Below are 14,903 nucleotides of genomic sequence, written 5' to 3' on the forward strand. Positions count from 1 at the left end.
CCTCTGTATTTTCACATCTGCTTCGTTCAGTGTGTTACAAATATGTCTGATGTACCTTCTGGAAAATTCCACTGTACACTGCTGAAACACAGGAGAAAAGACAAATAACTTCTCAGGATCGCTATGAAAATTGTTTTGCCTTCGAAAGCACACTCCCCCTCTGTCCTTGGATACTTTAGCAGGCACTGCTGTACTGTATGGGCTTCCCTGGTGGCTCGAACCGTAAAGAATTTGCCTGCAGTGCGGGAGACTTGGGTCCAGTCCCTGGGTTGGGAAGATTCCCTGGAGAAGGCAACAGCTACTCATTCCAGAAACGACTCACGTGTTGGCGCTTTTCAATGCCTTTGTGGCAGGCCTCTGGGGAAGACGCAACCATTGTCGCTATTCAGTGGCTAAGTAGTGTGCCTCTCTTTGGACTCTTTGCGACCCCCTGGATGGCAGCATGCCAGGCTTCCCTGTATTTCATTCTCTCTCAGTTTGCTCGAACTCTTGTCCTTTGTGTTGATGATGCCTCCCAACCAGCTCATCCTTCGTCGCCCCCTTCCCTTGCTCCCTCAGTCGTTCCCTGCAGCTGGGTCTGTAACCATTGGTCTGTACTAATGATTGAGAACTATCAATAACCTCAGATATGCAGATGACACCACCCTTATGGCAGCAAGTGAAGAGGAACTAAAAAGCCTCTGGATGAAAGTGAAAGAGGTGAGTGAAAAAGTTGGTTTAAAGCTCAACATTCAGAAAACTAAGATCATGGCATCTGGTCCCATCACTTCATGGGAAATAGATGGGGAAACAGTGGAAATGTTAGGGGAAGCACAGTGATTGAAACCGCCCACCCTGGCCAGGCACCATAGTAACCATTTGCATGAGTTGTTTTATGACAGGAGATCCTGATTAGGGATCCGTTCCGTTCCGTCGCTCAGTCGTGTCCGACTCTTTGCGACCCCGTGGACTGTAGCCTACCAGGCTTCTCCGTCCATGGGATTCTCCAGGCAAGAATACTGGAGTGGGTTACCATTTCCTTCTCCAGGGGATCTTCCCGACCCAGGGATCGAACCCGGGTCTCCCGCATTGGAGGCAGATGCTTTTACCTCTGAGCCACCAGGGAAGCCCCTGATTAGGAATAGGGAACTAATAAACCACCACCAATCAAAAGAGTTCTGGAAAGTTCCAAAGGAGACCCTGGGTGTCCCTCCACTTCCCAGAATCCCTCTCGCTAACATCCATCTTGGCTGAGCAATGCGTGTGCCACCAGGGGTGAAGGGGTGAAGTTGCTCAGTCGTGTCCGACTCTTTGTGACCCCATGGGCTGTAGCCTACCACACTCCTCCATCCATGGGATTTTCCAGGAAAGAGTACTGGAGTGGGTTGCCATTTCCTTTTCCAGGGGATCTTCCTGACCCAGGGATCGAACCTGGGTCTCCCACATTGTAGGCAGACGCTTTACCATCTGAACCACCAGGGAAATACTGGGAAAGACCACGAGGAAAGACTCTGAATTAGAATGATTGGCCAAAGACCACCCAGAAACTAATCCCATCACCATAAAACTGGAAGCCTCGAGGCAGAGCTGTTCTCCTGGGTTCCCTTACCCTACTGCTCTCCACCCGGGTGCCCTTCCCCATAAAATCTCTTGCTTTGTCAGCGTGTGTCTCCTTGGACAATTCTTTTCCGAGTGTTAGACAAGAGCCCAGTTTCGGGCCCTGGAAGGGGTCCCCTTTCCTGCAAAAGAAACAGTGTCCGACTTTATTTTTTTGGGGCTTCAAAATCACTGCAGATGGTGATTGCAGCCATGAAATTAAAAGATGCTTATTCTTTGGAAGGAAAGTTGTGACCAACCTGGATAGCATATTAAAAAGCACACCCATTACTTTGCCAACAAAGGTCCCTGTAGTCAAGGCTATGGTTTTTCCCGTGGTCATGTATGGATGTGAGAGTTGGACTGTGAAAAAGATTGAGTGCTGAAGAACTGATGCTTTTGAACTGTGGTGTTGGAGAAGACTCTTGAGAGTCCCTTGGACTGCAAGGAGATCCAACCAGTCCATCCTAAAGGAGATCAATCCTGGGTGTTCATTGAAAGGGCTGATGCTGAAGCTGAAACTCCAATATTTTGGCCACCTCATGCAAAGAGTTGTCTCACTGGAAAAGACCCTGATGCTGGGAGGGATTGGGGGCAGGAGGAGAAGGGGACGACAGAGAATGAGGTGGCTGGATGGCATCACCGACTCGATGGACATGAGTTTGAGTGAACTCCAGGAGTTGGTGATGGACAGGGAGGCCTGGTGTGCTGTGATTCATGGGGTCGCAAAGAGTCAGACACGACTGAGCGACTGAACTGAACTGAACTGAGTGTCCAGCTTTGCTTATCCACGGCCTGGGCCTTGCGAAGGACCCCGGCCAGAGGAGAACATCTCCCTCCCCCGCGCCAAACCCTGACCTGCAATCTCTGCCCGGGTTGAGTCTCAACCTTGGACTACAACTCCCGGCAGAGCTTGCGGCAGGGGGCATGTCTTCACCGCCCCGGGGAGCGAGGGTGGCTGGAGCGGAGTGACGGAATCGGGGGGCGTGCCCGTCTCGAGGCCGGCGTGGTGCCGCAATTGGAGGAACCGAGAAGAGGCAGTGATGTGTGAACCAGTGGCGTGTGGTCAGACGGGCGGGGCGTGGCGGGGCGGACCTGAGGGCTGCGTGGGGCTTGCAGAGCCCGGGAACGCGAGTGCAGGGGGTGGGAGCGCGTAGTCCTGCGGCCCCCTGCGGCTGGGCGCGGGCGATGGCGGCGCGATGGAGCAGCGAGAATGTGGTGGTGGAATTCCGCGATTCCCAGGTGAGCTGGGGGCCAACGGGGCCTTCCGAGCATGCGCCCTTCCTGGTTCCCCTCCCCCCGCGGCCGGGTCTGTCTCGGGGGCGTCGGGGCGACCCCTAGCCTGGCTGGGGAGGTGGGCAAGAGGGTGGACGGGAGCTGTCAGAACAGAGCGGGCGAGGGGAGCTTCGATGACCGTTGTGGGTGGTCGGGGCTGCCATTGGCGAGGTTTCGGGGTTCCCCTTGTGGATACAGGGAGTGGGGTCTGCCTGGGGACATCTAAGTGCAGAGATTGCGGGTTTGTGAGCGATGAGCGGAGGCTTCCCAGGACCAGGGTGGTGAGCGAGGGGTCGTTTGCAGTCCCCGCGCCTGGTGATTTTGGGCTTCTCACAGAACTTCTCTGAGCCTCAGATGCATGGATTTCCCTGCCTCACGGGACTTTGGAGTGTTTTCGATTAAGAACAAAACAAAACTGCATACAAAGTGCCTGTTTCAGCGTCTAACCTTCTAAGTGTTCACTGATTTTAGAGTAGTGTAAAATATCGTACAGCGAATAGGAGTCTGCACTGCATGTATTAACCCGAGTTTGAATCCCGCCTCAGCTGTTAGCCTATCCTCACCCTCTGCTCATGTTTTCTTACCTGTAAGAGGTACAAATCATGCCTACCTCCTAGGGTTGGTTTGAGAATTTTACGAGGTCATACATTTAGAATGTGTGGCACAGTGATGGACACATGGTGAACCTAAAGGAAAGCTCCTAGTTACTAGAAATTTTTACCTGCTTTCTATTTCATTCCTTCCATATGTCGGACCTTGTGCTAAGTGATTTATCTACATTTTGTTTTAATAATGCATGAAAAATCATGCAAGGTAAGTAGATCTTACTCCTTTTTTTTCCCATTGGGGAAGCTGTTCCCCATTTGGCTGATTCCAAGTGACTTGGCCACGGTCTCTCATTATGTGATCCCATAGGGATTTGAGCGCAGGCATCTGGCCCCAGGGCCTTGCTGGGCTCATTACACCACCCTGCTTCATACTGTATGAGTCCATCATACAGTCATTTCAGGAGAAATATCATGCCTACCGCCCCCCACCCCCCAAGGCCCCAGCAGCTAGGACACTGTCTCGGTGTTTCTCTTCATTCATGGCACACATATGTACTGAATACCTTCTCTGTGCCTGGCTTTCATGCACTCACTTGTTCAGTAGAGGTTTACTGAACTTTTGCCCGGTGCATGCTGTGCCAGACACTGTCTTGGTGCCGAGGTGGTCTTTACTGAAGGGTGATCTGGATTTATGATAAGGGGATGATGTGGTTCCTTCTTTCTAAAACCTGCTCCTTCTTTTGCCGTAAGACGAAGGATTGAAGAACCTCCCACCAGTTTGCTCTATGGTGCCCTTGATACCGGAGAAGGCAATGGCAAGCCACTCTAGTACTCTTGCCTAGAAAATCCCATGGACGGAGGAGTCTGGTAGGCTACAGTCCATGGGGTCACTAAGTCGGACACGACTGAGCGACCTCACTTTCACTTTTCACTTTCACGCATTGGAGAAGGAAATGGCAACCCACTCCAGTGTTCTTGCCTGGAGAATCCCAGGGATGGGGGAGCCTGGTAGGCTGCCGTCTATCGGGTCACACAGAGTCGGACATGACTGAAGCGACTTAGCAGCAGCAGCAGCCCTTGATACGCAGCACCCGTGGGGAATTTGAGCAACTGAATTTGGATTAAAGGATCCTAAAAACACTTTGCACTGTCAGCATGATGTCTCTGGAAGGAAGGAAGGTGCCAGACTCCCAGGGAAAAAGAGCCGTATTCCTGTTACCCTTCTTGTTAATTGCTTTCGCTGGGGACTAAGAACAGAGTCATATGTCCTACCTCTGAGCCTGCTAATTTGGAAGCTACTAATCTGCAAACCCTTTAATTTTCGCAGAAACCCAGGTAGTCTCACCCCTACTTCTCTGCAGAGATGTAATTGGAAAGACCTGCAGAGAGGGTGCTGACACAGATATTAGGATGCTATGAAGTTGTATCGAATAATTAAACCTAAACAGCAGTTGTCATAGTCAGAGAACAAAGTAAATTGAGTAATCTAACTGCCTTGCGGGAGTTTCTGTTTTTCTATTTGATTTTTCTGTTCATTTGGAAGGGTATGTCTTGGTGTGAATTAGCATGGTTTTGTGATTGATTTTGGTGATCTTTGGGAGGGATAGGGACCTACTGGGACCCATTTTATTAACTATTTCATTAATGTAGAAAATAAAAAGTTAAAACTCTTCATATCACTTTTCTGAAGAGTGGAACAATAAACTTTTCCAAACACCCCACCACTTTAAAAAATCATTAAAAAGAGTTAAAGCTCTTAAGGACTTTGCTGGTGGTCCACTGGTTAAGAATCTGCCTTATAATTCAGGGGACATGGGTTCAATCCCTGGTCTGGGAACTGGGATCCCCATGTCATGGGGTAACTAAATCTGCGTCCCACAACCCAAAGCCAGTGGAGAGCCAGCATGTGGCAACTGAGACTGGATGCAGCCAAATAAATAATTTTAAAAAATGGGAAGCTTTTAGATTTTTCAGAGAAAAACCCTAGTTTGAAAGGTGAAACTCTTTTTGCATTTTATGTGTCTTGTTCACTTGATAAAACAGATGTTACTTCATTGATTACTAGTGAGGAACCTGTGCTGCTTGGCATCCACTCTGAAGTGGTCGCTAGAATCAATGAGATCAATGAGTGTGAACACTAAGAAGACTTAGTGATAGTTTTCTAGAGCAACACCATCCACTAGAACTTTCTGAGATGATGGACATATGGCTCTTCAACAATTTAAATGGGTCTAGTGTGACAGAGATATCATATTTTAAAATTTAATTAGATTTTAACTAATTGCCATTAAATAGCGATTGTGGCTAGTGGGTCTGGTATGGGAAGGTGCAGTTCAGGGAACTAGGAAGATGGAGATTAGTTTCTACTCTCAAAGAGGGGGAGTTGGTGGACTGTGCAGGTAAGGATCTCTTAATCCAACAGTTAAGTACAAAAATACCAAAGAACATGACTTTTGTGATGAAGATAAGAAGGGCAGACTCATAGCACCTGTCATGTCTCCACTTGGGCATTTGCAAAATGCTCAAACTTTCCCTGCACCCCAGCTTCTTGCCCCCTTCCAGTCCACCCTCCACACAAAGTGATTTAAAAGAAGTACGGGTTTATTAAGGTACACTTAATGTTCAATAAAAATTCACCCTTTTGAACTTTCCTGGTAGTGCAGTGGATAAGAATCTGCCTGCTGATGGAGGGGATGTGATTCAATCGCTGGTCCTTGAAGATTCCACGTGCCTTGGAGCAACTAAGCTAGTGCAACGCAACCACTGAAGCCAGCGTGCCCTAGGGCCTGTGCTTGGCAACAAGAGAAGCCACTGCAATGAGAAGCCCTAGCATCACAAATAGAGAAAGCCCGTGCAAAGCAACGAAGACCCAGCAGCATCTTAAAAAAAAAATTCGCTGTCTATGGTGTTTTGTCATAGCAGCTTGAATGGACTGATAATCAGAGAACAAAACAAGCAAAAAAATCCCCACCCACATCATGCTTTCATCTCTGCATCTGATTTTCACTTATCCAGTGCATATGAAATGGCCCATTATTTGGGGGTTTAATTTGTATTTCCCTGATTACAGTGAAGATTAATATCTTTTCACATTTTTTTTCCTGTCAAATGCTTGCTTATGTCTTATACCCCTTTTTTAAAATTGAGTTGTCTCTTTCTCATAGATTGAATGTAAAAATTTTTCTGAATTCTAATCCTGTATTTAGTTACGTAAGTTGCAGATATGTTCTTCCAGGTTGTGGCTGGCCTTTTCATTGTTCTAATGGTATTGGTTTTAGAAAAGGCAGAGGAACCAGAGATCAAACTGCCAGCATCTGCTGGATCATGGAAAAAGCAAGAAGAACCTAGTTCCAGAAAAACATCTATTTCTGCTTCATTGACTATGCCAAAGCCTTTGACTGCGTGGATCACAATAAACTGTGGAAAATTCTGAAAGAGATGGGAATACCAGACCACCTGACCTGCCTCTTGAGAAACCTGTATGCAGGTCAGGAAGCAACAGTTAGAACTGGACATGGAACAACAGACTGGTTCCAAATAGGAAAAGGAGTACGTCAAGGCTGTATATTGTCACCCTGCTTGTTTAACTTATATGCAGAGTACCTCATGAGGAATGCTGGGCTGGAAGAAGCACAAGCTGGAATCAAGATTGCCAGGAGAAATATCAATAACCTCAGATATGCAAATGACACCACCCTTGTGGCAGAAAGTGAAGAGGAACTCAAAAGCCTCTTGATGAAAGTGAAGGAGGAGAGTGAAAAAGTTGGCTTGAAGCTCAACATTCAGAAAACAAAGATCATGGCATCTGGTCCCATCACTTCATGGGAAATAGATGGGGAAACAGTGGAAACCGTGTCAGACTTTATTTTTTTGGGCTCCAAAATCACTGCAGATGCTGATTGCAGCCATGAAATTAAAAGACGCTTACTCCTTGGAAGGAAAGTTATGACCAACCTAGATAGCATATTAAAAAGCAGAGACATTACTTTGCCAACAAAGGTCCGTATAGTCAAGGCTATGGTTTTTCCAGTAGTCATGTATGGATGTGAGAGTTGGACTGTGAAGAAAACTGATCGCCAAAGAATTGATGCTTTTGAACTGTGGTGTTGGAGAAGATTCTTGAGAGTCCGTTGGACTGCAAGGAGATCCAACCAGTCCATTCTAAAGGAGATCAGTCCTGGGTGTTCATTGGAAGGATTGATGCTAAAGCTGAAACTCCAATAATTTGGCCACCTCATGCGGAGAGTTGACTCACTAGAAAAGACTCTGATGCTGGGAGGGATTAGGGGCAGGAGGAGAAGGGGACGACAGAGAATGAGATGGCTGGATGGCATCACCGACTCGATGGACATGAGTCTGAGTGAACTCCGGGAGTTGGTGATGGACAGGGAGGCCTGGTGTGCTGTGATTCATGGGGTCGCAAAGAGTCAGACATGACTGAGCGGCTCAACTGAATAATATTTTTAGATGGACAGAAGTTTAAGCTTAGTGCAATTGAATTTATGGATTGTCCCTTTTCAGTCTTCTTAAGAAAAATCCATATCCTAGGTTCATACAGATTTTCTTCATAATTTTTCATTTTTTTCTTTTCTTGCTACTTTTGAAATTGAGGAGGCATCTCAGGAGAAAGCTTGCTCTCTGCTGCCCCTGGTGGTTGATGACTTATTAGTCTCAGCATTACTATAACTGTTCTAGACAGATGAAGACTGAGGACTGGTTTTTGCTCTAAAAAAAACGAAAAAGAATTCAGCAAATTCTTCAGCTAAGGAGAAAATTATGAATAGTTTATAGTCCATACATTTCTGTCGAGCAATCCAGCTTTGATCCCTGCTTTTCTAGATTTACATTTTGAGAACTACAGAGGTGGAGGGAAATGGTAGTTTTGGTGGAAGTGACTATTATGATGTGAATGCTGCAGGTTGTTTTCTAGAAAAGTTGATATAAAAATGCAGTGGATAAGAGTCTGCCTGCCAGTGCAGGGGATATGGGTTCAATCTCTGGTCTGGGAAGATTCCACATGCCGTGGAGCAGCTAAGCCTGTGTGCAACAACTTTGAGCCTGTGCTCCAGAGCCTGCAAGTCACAACTGCTGAGCTTGTGTGCGGCGACTACTGAAGCCTGTGCGCCCTAGAGCCTGTGCTCTGCAGCGAGAGAAGCTACCCCGATGAGAAGACTGAGCACCGCCGCTGAGAGGAGTCCCCGCTCACCGCAACTAGAGAAAGCCTGCACGCAGCAGTGAGACCTAGCCCAGCCCAAAATAAATACATAAATATTTTTAAAATTCTGTGAGGGAAGAGGGAAGAGCATAGTAGAGCAGAGAGGGTTTGGAGCTAGAGGCTCGGCGTTAGGATCCAGGTTAGGTCACTTATTTGCTGTGTGATCTTAGGCAACTTATTTCCTTTCTAGGCTTCAATTTCTTTGTGCATTAAACTGCTGTAACAGTACCTACCTATGTCCAGGATTCCCCAGACCAGTCCCAAGTTTCACTGGGAGGATTCACACTTTTATTTTCAGTTATGATTTATCGGAGCAAAAGACACAAAGCAACATCTCAGGGAAGAGGAGTGAAGCCTGGAGAAACCTGGGCTCAAGCTTTTGGGTCATCTCCCCGTGGGGTTGCTCAGGACATGCTTAACTCCTCCAGCATCAAATTTTGACACCCATGTAATGATATCTACCAGGGAAGCTCCCTTGGGACACAGTGGCTGAGGTTTTTCTTTGGAGCTGGTCGTGTAGGAGCCTTCTGGCTAGCACAGGCCAAGATTCTGCATTCCCTGAAGCGCAACCGTGGCTCTGCATAAACCATGTTGTTTGCATGTACAGTTTAGACACAGCGAGCTCCTCTTATCAGTCAGGGAATATGGCACTGCCCCCCCCCAACCCCGCCGCCTCAGGTCTGAGATATCAGTCAGGAGTCAGCCTTGTGAGCCAGCCTTTGTAAGGTTAGCAGTCTCATGCCTGCTGGTAACTCTTTTCTCCAACTACTGATTTCCGTGTGCATTAAATGAGATAATGTACACAGAGCCCTCAGCAGGGGTCAGTGTCCATTAAACGTTTGATGCATATTTATTACAATGTTGATATTAGAAAACTTGCCTGAGGAAGCAGCAAACTTGGCGAGACTCATGGAACTGAGAAGACCTTTGGGAGTCACCTCATCTCTCTTCTTATTTTACAAATGAGGAGCCTGAGACTCAGAAAGTTTAGGTGATTTTCCTTGTGAAACCAGTTTGTACCATTTGAGTTTGTGGGGAAGTGAGGATGTTCTCATTGTAAAGGGAGAGACTTCAACAACCTAAGTGCCCAACAACAGATGACGGGGTAGAGAATTCGTGGTGCGTCTATACAATGGAACATTACTCAGCCATAAAAAGGAGTGTAGTTGGGTCATGTGTAGAGACTTGGATGGACCTAGAGTCTCATACAGAGTGAAGTAAGGCAGAGAAAAGCAAACATGGTATATTAATGCATATATGTGGAATCTTGAAAAATGGTACAGATACAACTACATTGAGGGCAGGAATAGAGACACAGATGTCAAGTGGACATGGGGACACAGGGAAGGGGAGGGTGGAATGAATTGGGGGATTAGAAATTAACTTATGTACATTAATGGGTAAAATAGATAGCTAGTGGGAACTGCTGTAAAGCACAGGGAGCTCAGCTTAGTGCTTTGTGGTGACTTAGATGGGTGGGATGGGGATGGTGGTGGGAGGAAGTCCAAGAGGGAGAAGATATATGTGTATGCTGCTGCTGCTAAATCGCTTCAGTCGTGTCCGACTCTGTGCGACCCCATGGACAGCAGCCCACGAGGCTCCTCTGTCCACGGAATTCTTCAGGCACGAATACTGGAATGGGTTGCCATTTCCTTCTCCCATATATATGTGTACATGTAGCCGGGGCTTCCCAGGTGTCTCATTGGGTAAAGAATCCGCTTGCAGTGCAGGAGACTCGAGTTCCATTGGTGGGTTGAGAAGATCCTCTGCAGGAGGGCATGGCAGCCCACTCCAGTATGCTTGCCTGGAAAATCCCATGGACAGAGGAGCCTGGTGGGCTACCGTCCATAAGGTTGCAAAGAGTCAGACAAGATTGAAGTGACCTAGCCCACATGCACATACATAATAGCTGATTCACTTTGTTGTGCAGTGGCGGCTAACACAACATTGTGAAGCAATTATACTCCAGTAAGAAATAATAAATAAAGAGGAAGACTTCCCAAGAAAGGCTCATTGTGCTCAGTGTGTAAGCAGACCTCTCATGAGCCTTAGGCAAGGGTGGTTTGAAAGCAGGCTTGGCAACAGTGTCTGCTCTAATTTAAAGCGATCGGATCTTGTCATGTTAAATATTCTGATCCTTTTCTATCAGTGGGTTTCAGTTTGTGGAATTATTCTATGCAGTCTGGTATGCATACATTACATACATTACAGTCTGTGCTCAGGCACGTGACACCCTGATCTTAGGGCAACTGACCTGGCTCTGATTTGCATTGACTGAATGTTTCCACTTTGCATCATTTAGAAGGATGGCAGGCAAAGCATTTCTGTTTTTTGGACAGCTTTTTCTAATTCAGCTGGGGTCTAAAGAGGAAGAGCTGATTTCTTTCCTAGTCCCAAGAAACCAACCCTAGCTTTTGTTCTACAGGTAGCAGAGGCCTCTAGGGAGGCTTTCCTTTGCATCCAGTCAAGGCAGAAAGATAATCCTAAGAATCTGTGTTACAGATTCTTCCCGGAGATCAACTTTCTAACCCAACCTTGTGTTTGTACCTAAATTTAACTGTAAACCCAAAGTGGATGTGTAATGCAATTCATCTCCAAATTCAGTGTCATTTGACTATTACAAAGTCTCATACCTGTTATTTTTTAAAAGATGAAAGTGTTTTACCATAGCATTTTTTGGGTAGCAGTTTTATTGAAATATTTTTCACATATCATATGATTTACCTGTTTAAAATGTATACAATTCAGTGGGTTCTAGTATATTCAAAAAGTGTGTAACTCTGACCACAGTAATTAAAAAAAATTTTCTTTGACCACAGTAATTTTTGGAACATTTTTGTCACCCCAAGAAGAAACCCTGTACCCTTTAGCCCAGCCCCCAAGTACCCTGATACCCCAGCTCTAGGCAGCAGCTACTAATCTAATTTGTTTGTATAGATTTGCCTATTCTGAGGATTTCATGCAAATGGAATTATATAATATATGGCCTTTGTGACAGGCCATTGTATAGATGTACCAGATTTTATTTATCCATTCATCAGTTGTTGGACATTGGGGTTGTTTCCATTTTTTGGCTATTATGAAGAATGCTGCCATGAACATTTATGTACATGTTTTTGTATAGCATAAGCTTTTATAAGACCTGTATTGTCTATAGTAGCTAGCATTTATGGAGTGTATACCATGGACCAGGCATTGGGCTAGCAAATTGATTTTTACCTTCAAGAAATTGCAGTGTAATGGTGGAGACCTATCAGTAAGTAGATAATTATTTTAAAGTATGATAAGTGCTGTATAGGACTTCCTGGCAGTCCAGTGGTTAGGACTCCGAGCTTCCACTGCAGGGGGTGCGGGTTCGATCCCTGGTCAGGAAGCTAAGATCCCACATGACACGTGACACAGCCCAAAGCAATACCAAAGAGTAAATGCCATATAAAGGTGAGCCTTGGTACCGTGAGAGCATAGGCGGGGCATTGAACGTGTGCAAGTGGAGAGGGTTCGGAATACGTTAAAAGAGCCAGAACAGGAAGGAATGAGCCAGGTGAAGGCTGGAGAGGAGGGTCTTCAAGGCAGAGGAGGCAGCTGGTGTGAGGCCAAAGAGGAGGGTGTGCTTGCCTGAGTTTGAGGACCTGGAAAGCATTCTGAAGAATTCGCTTTGTCCTCCTGTCAGCATCTCATACACAGGAATTCCCTGGAGCGGATGGCTGGAGCGCTGGGATGGGGCTGGGAGGGAGAGGTGTGAGATGGGCTGAAGGAGGAGCAGAAGAGTGGCCTGAAGTGACCTTTAATGTCATACCCAGACTGTGAGCGGAGTGGACAGAGAAGAGGCTTGGAAGGGGGCCTTGAAAAGATAGGAGGGCTTTTTATTGTAAAATACTGCACGTAAATAATGTAAGAATGTAGGCTCATTTAGAGGAATAAAAATCTCTACCATCTAAACATTTTCATATACTTTTTTCCAGTGTTATTCAGGCTAAGTAGCCGATTTAAATTTTAGTTCATAGTAGGGAATGAAATATCACTTTCCCTCTGTAAGTAAAGTGCAAGCCTTTACTCGCGGGGCTTACGTTACAGCAAGCCCTGTTCACAGGCTGGTGGGAGTTCTCTCTCCTCCTTGTGGGACTCCCGTCCTCTCTTGCAGTGGCATTGTGCAAGAGCCCCATGGCTCTTCACTCTCTGATATCTGGACTTAGCATCTCTTAGCCGTTCCTCATCGAGGAAACTGAGGGTGCTGAGACCTTGCGGGGGATTCCTGTGCTGGACGAATACCACCTTTTACTCTCCTCAGTTTATTTTGCATCCTGTCTTAAAGCACTTCTCTGTCTCCATTCCCCCCTTTGGACATAACCCTAGCATAACCCTCCTTCACGTGCTCCTGCAAACATAATGTTGGCCTCTTTTTTGTGGGGGTGGGTAGGGGTAGGGAAGTGTAAGTTAGGTGTGGGGGGTTTTTTTGCTTTACTTCTTAAAAAATAACTTACCCTTGATGAGGAGATATGGTGAGTTATGATATTCTAATTGTAGACTGGGTGCCTGCATTTTTCTGTGCCACCCCTTAATGCTTCTAGAATATTCCATAGTATAGATATCTGTAATTTATGTATAGATAACATGAATCCAACAACTCTGGCTATAAAAGTTTTGCTATATTTTGAATAAATCCTGGAGGTGAAATTACTGAGTCAGAGGACATGACTTTTTTTTTTTTTTTTGTATTATTGCCAAATCATCCTTTATTGTCTCTGTACCACAAGCTTAGCAGCTTGAAGTGGCATCCATTTATTAGCTTGATGCTTTTGAACTGTGGTGCTAGAGAAGACTCTTGAGAGTCCCTTGTACTGCAAGGAGATCCAACCAGTCCATTCTAAAGGAGATCAATCCTGAGTGTTCACTGGAAGGACTGATGCTAAAGCTGAAACTGCGATACTTTGGCCACCTCATGCGATGAGTTGACTCACTGGAAAAGACTCTGATGCTGGGAAAGGTTGGGGGCGGGAGGAGAAGGGGACGACCGAGAATGAGATGGCTGGATGGCATCACCGACTCTGTGGACATGAGTTTGCGTGAACTCCGGGAGTTGGTGATGGACAGGGAGGCCTGGCGTGCTGTGATTCATGGGGTCGCGGTGAGTCGGACACGACTGAGCGACTGAACTGAACTGAACTGTAAGTCACAAAGAGTTGGACATGACTGAGCTCACGTGTGTGTGCAGGGCTTCACACACACACACACACACACACACACTCTGTAGGTCAGAAGTCCAGGCTGCTTTCTCTGTTTGGTGTCTCATAGGCTGAAAGCCAGGCATCACTTTACTGTGTCCTCATCTGGGGGCTCTGTTGACTTAGGGAAGAATCTGCTAACAAGCTCATTCATGTTGTTGGAAGAATTCAGTTCCTGGGGGTTATGGGAGGTCCCTGTTTTTTGTCAATTGTTATTTAGGGATCACTCTTGGCTTCTGCCATGTGGTCTGCCCATCCTCACAGCCGTCAGGAGAGTCTTCTCCATGTTAAATCCCTCACTCTCCAGATCTCTGACTTCCTCTGGTTCTGACCTCTGGACCTGCCTTTAAAGGGCTGATGTGGAGGTCTCTCTGGCTCTATCCACTCCTCCTATAACTGTTTCATCATCCCAGATGGAAACTGTGTACTCACTAAACTGAATCACCTCACCCCCAGCCCCCTAGTCCCTGGTTACCTCTTTTGTACTCTCTGGACACCTCATGTAAGTGGAATCATGACTTGTGTCACTTAGTGTAATGTTTTCAAGGTTCATTCACACTGTAGTGTGCCTACCATTGTGTGTACCATTCTCTGTCCATTCATCAGCTGGTGAGCATTTGGGTTACCGGCATTGTTTCAGGTCTCTTTTACCTTAGGGTGAACTGATGTGGGACCTTAATACACCTAAAAGTGCTTTTACTAGATTAGTACCTAGACTGATGGGTACAATGTGTGTGAATAGCAAGGGCCCAGAATCTTGGAGCCACCTTAGGATTCTTGCTATCACACACCCTTTAGATAGATGGTACTGCTCCTACCTCTTGCCCTCTTTCATATCCTTAGTGTATAAATTGTCCAGAAGAGTTCTGGAAATGGCATTTAATTTCAGAGCCTATCTTTGCAGCTGGGCATTTCTCTGCTCACGACTCCAGTGAAATGAAGAATGCATAATAATCCCCTTCTCAGCCTCCAGTGAAAACACTCTGACATCTTGTCCCTAATATTACAAGTTTCTTGGGGGTATATGAGTGAGAAATCCATTAAGACCAATGAAAGTGAGGAAGAGAA

General features: G+C 46.2%; 1 protein-coding gene across 3 annotated transcripts in view; it reads left to right on the plus strand.

Moving 5' to 3' along the window:
* The first annotated feature begins 2,640 nt into the window (after positions 1-2,640).
* Positions 2,641-14,903, plus strand: part of WDR59 (WD repeat domain 59) — an 82,040-nt gene continuing 69,777 nt past the window's right edge. The window contains exon 1 of one of the 3 annotated variants that reach the window (XM_055413136.2): positions 2,641-2,817. In XM_055413136.2, coding sequence (XP_055269111.2) covers positions 2,789-2,817 — 29 coding nt within the window. In that variant the 5' untranslated portion in view covers positions 2,641-2,788. The remainder of the gene's footprint in view (positions 2,818-14,903) is intronic. The other 2 variants (XM_055413134.2, XM_055413135.2) reach the window with 2 other exon arrangements.

Source organism: Moschus berezovskii, chromosome 22 (genome assembly GCF_049115385.1).
Source record: "Moschus berezovskii isolate FMDL1 chromosome 22, NW_MosBer_1.0, whole genome shotgun sequence".
In the NCBI taxonomy this organism is placed as follows: Eukaryota; Metazoa; Chordata; class Mammalia; order Artiodactyla; family Moschidae; genus Moschus; species Moschus berezovskii.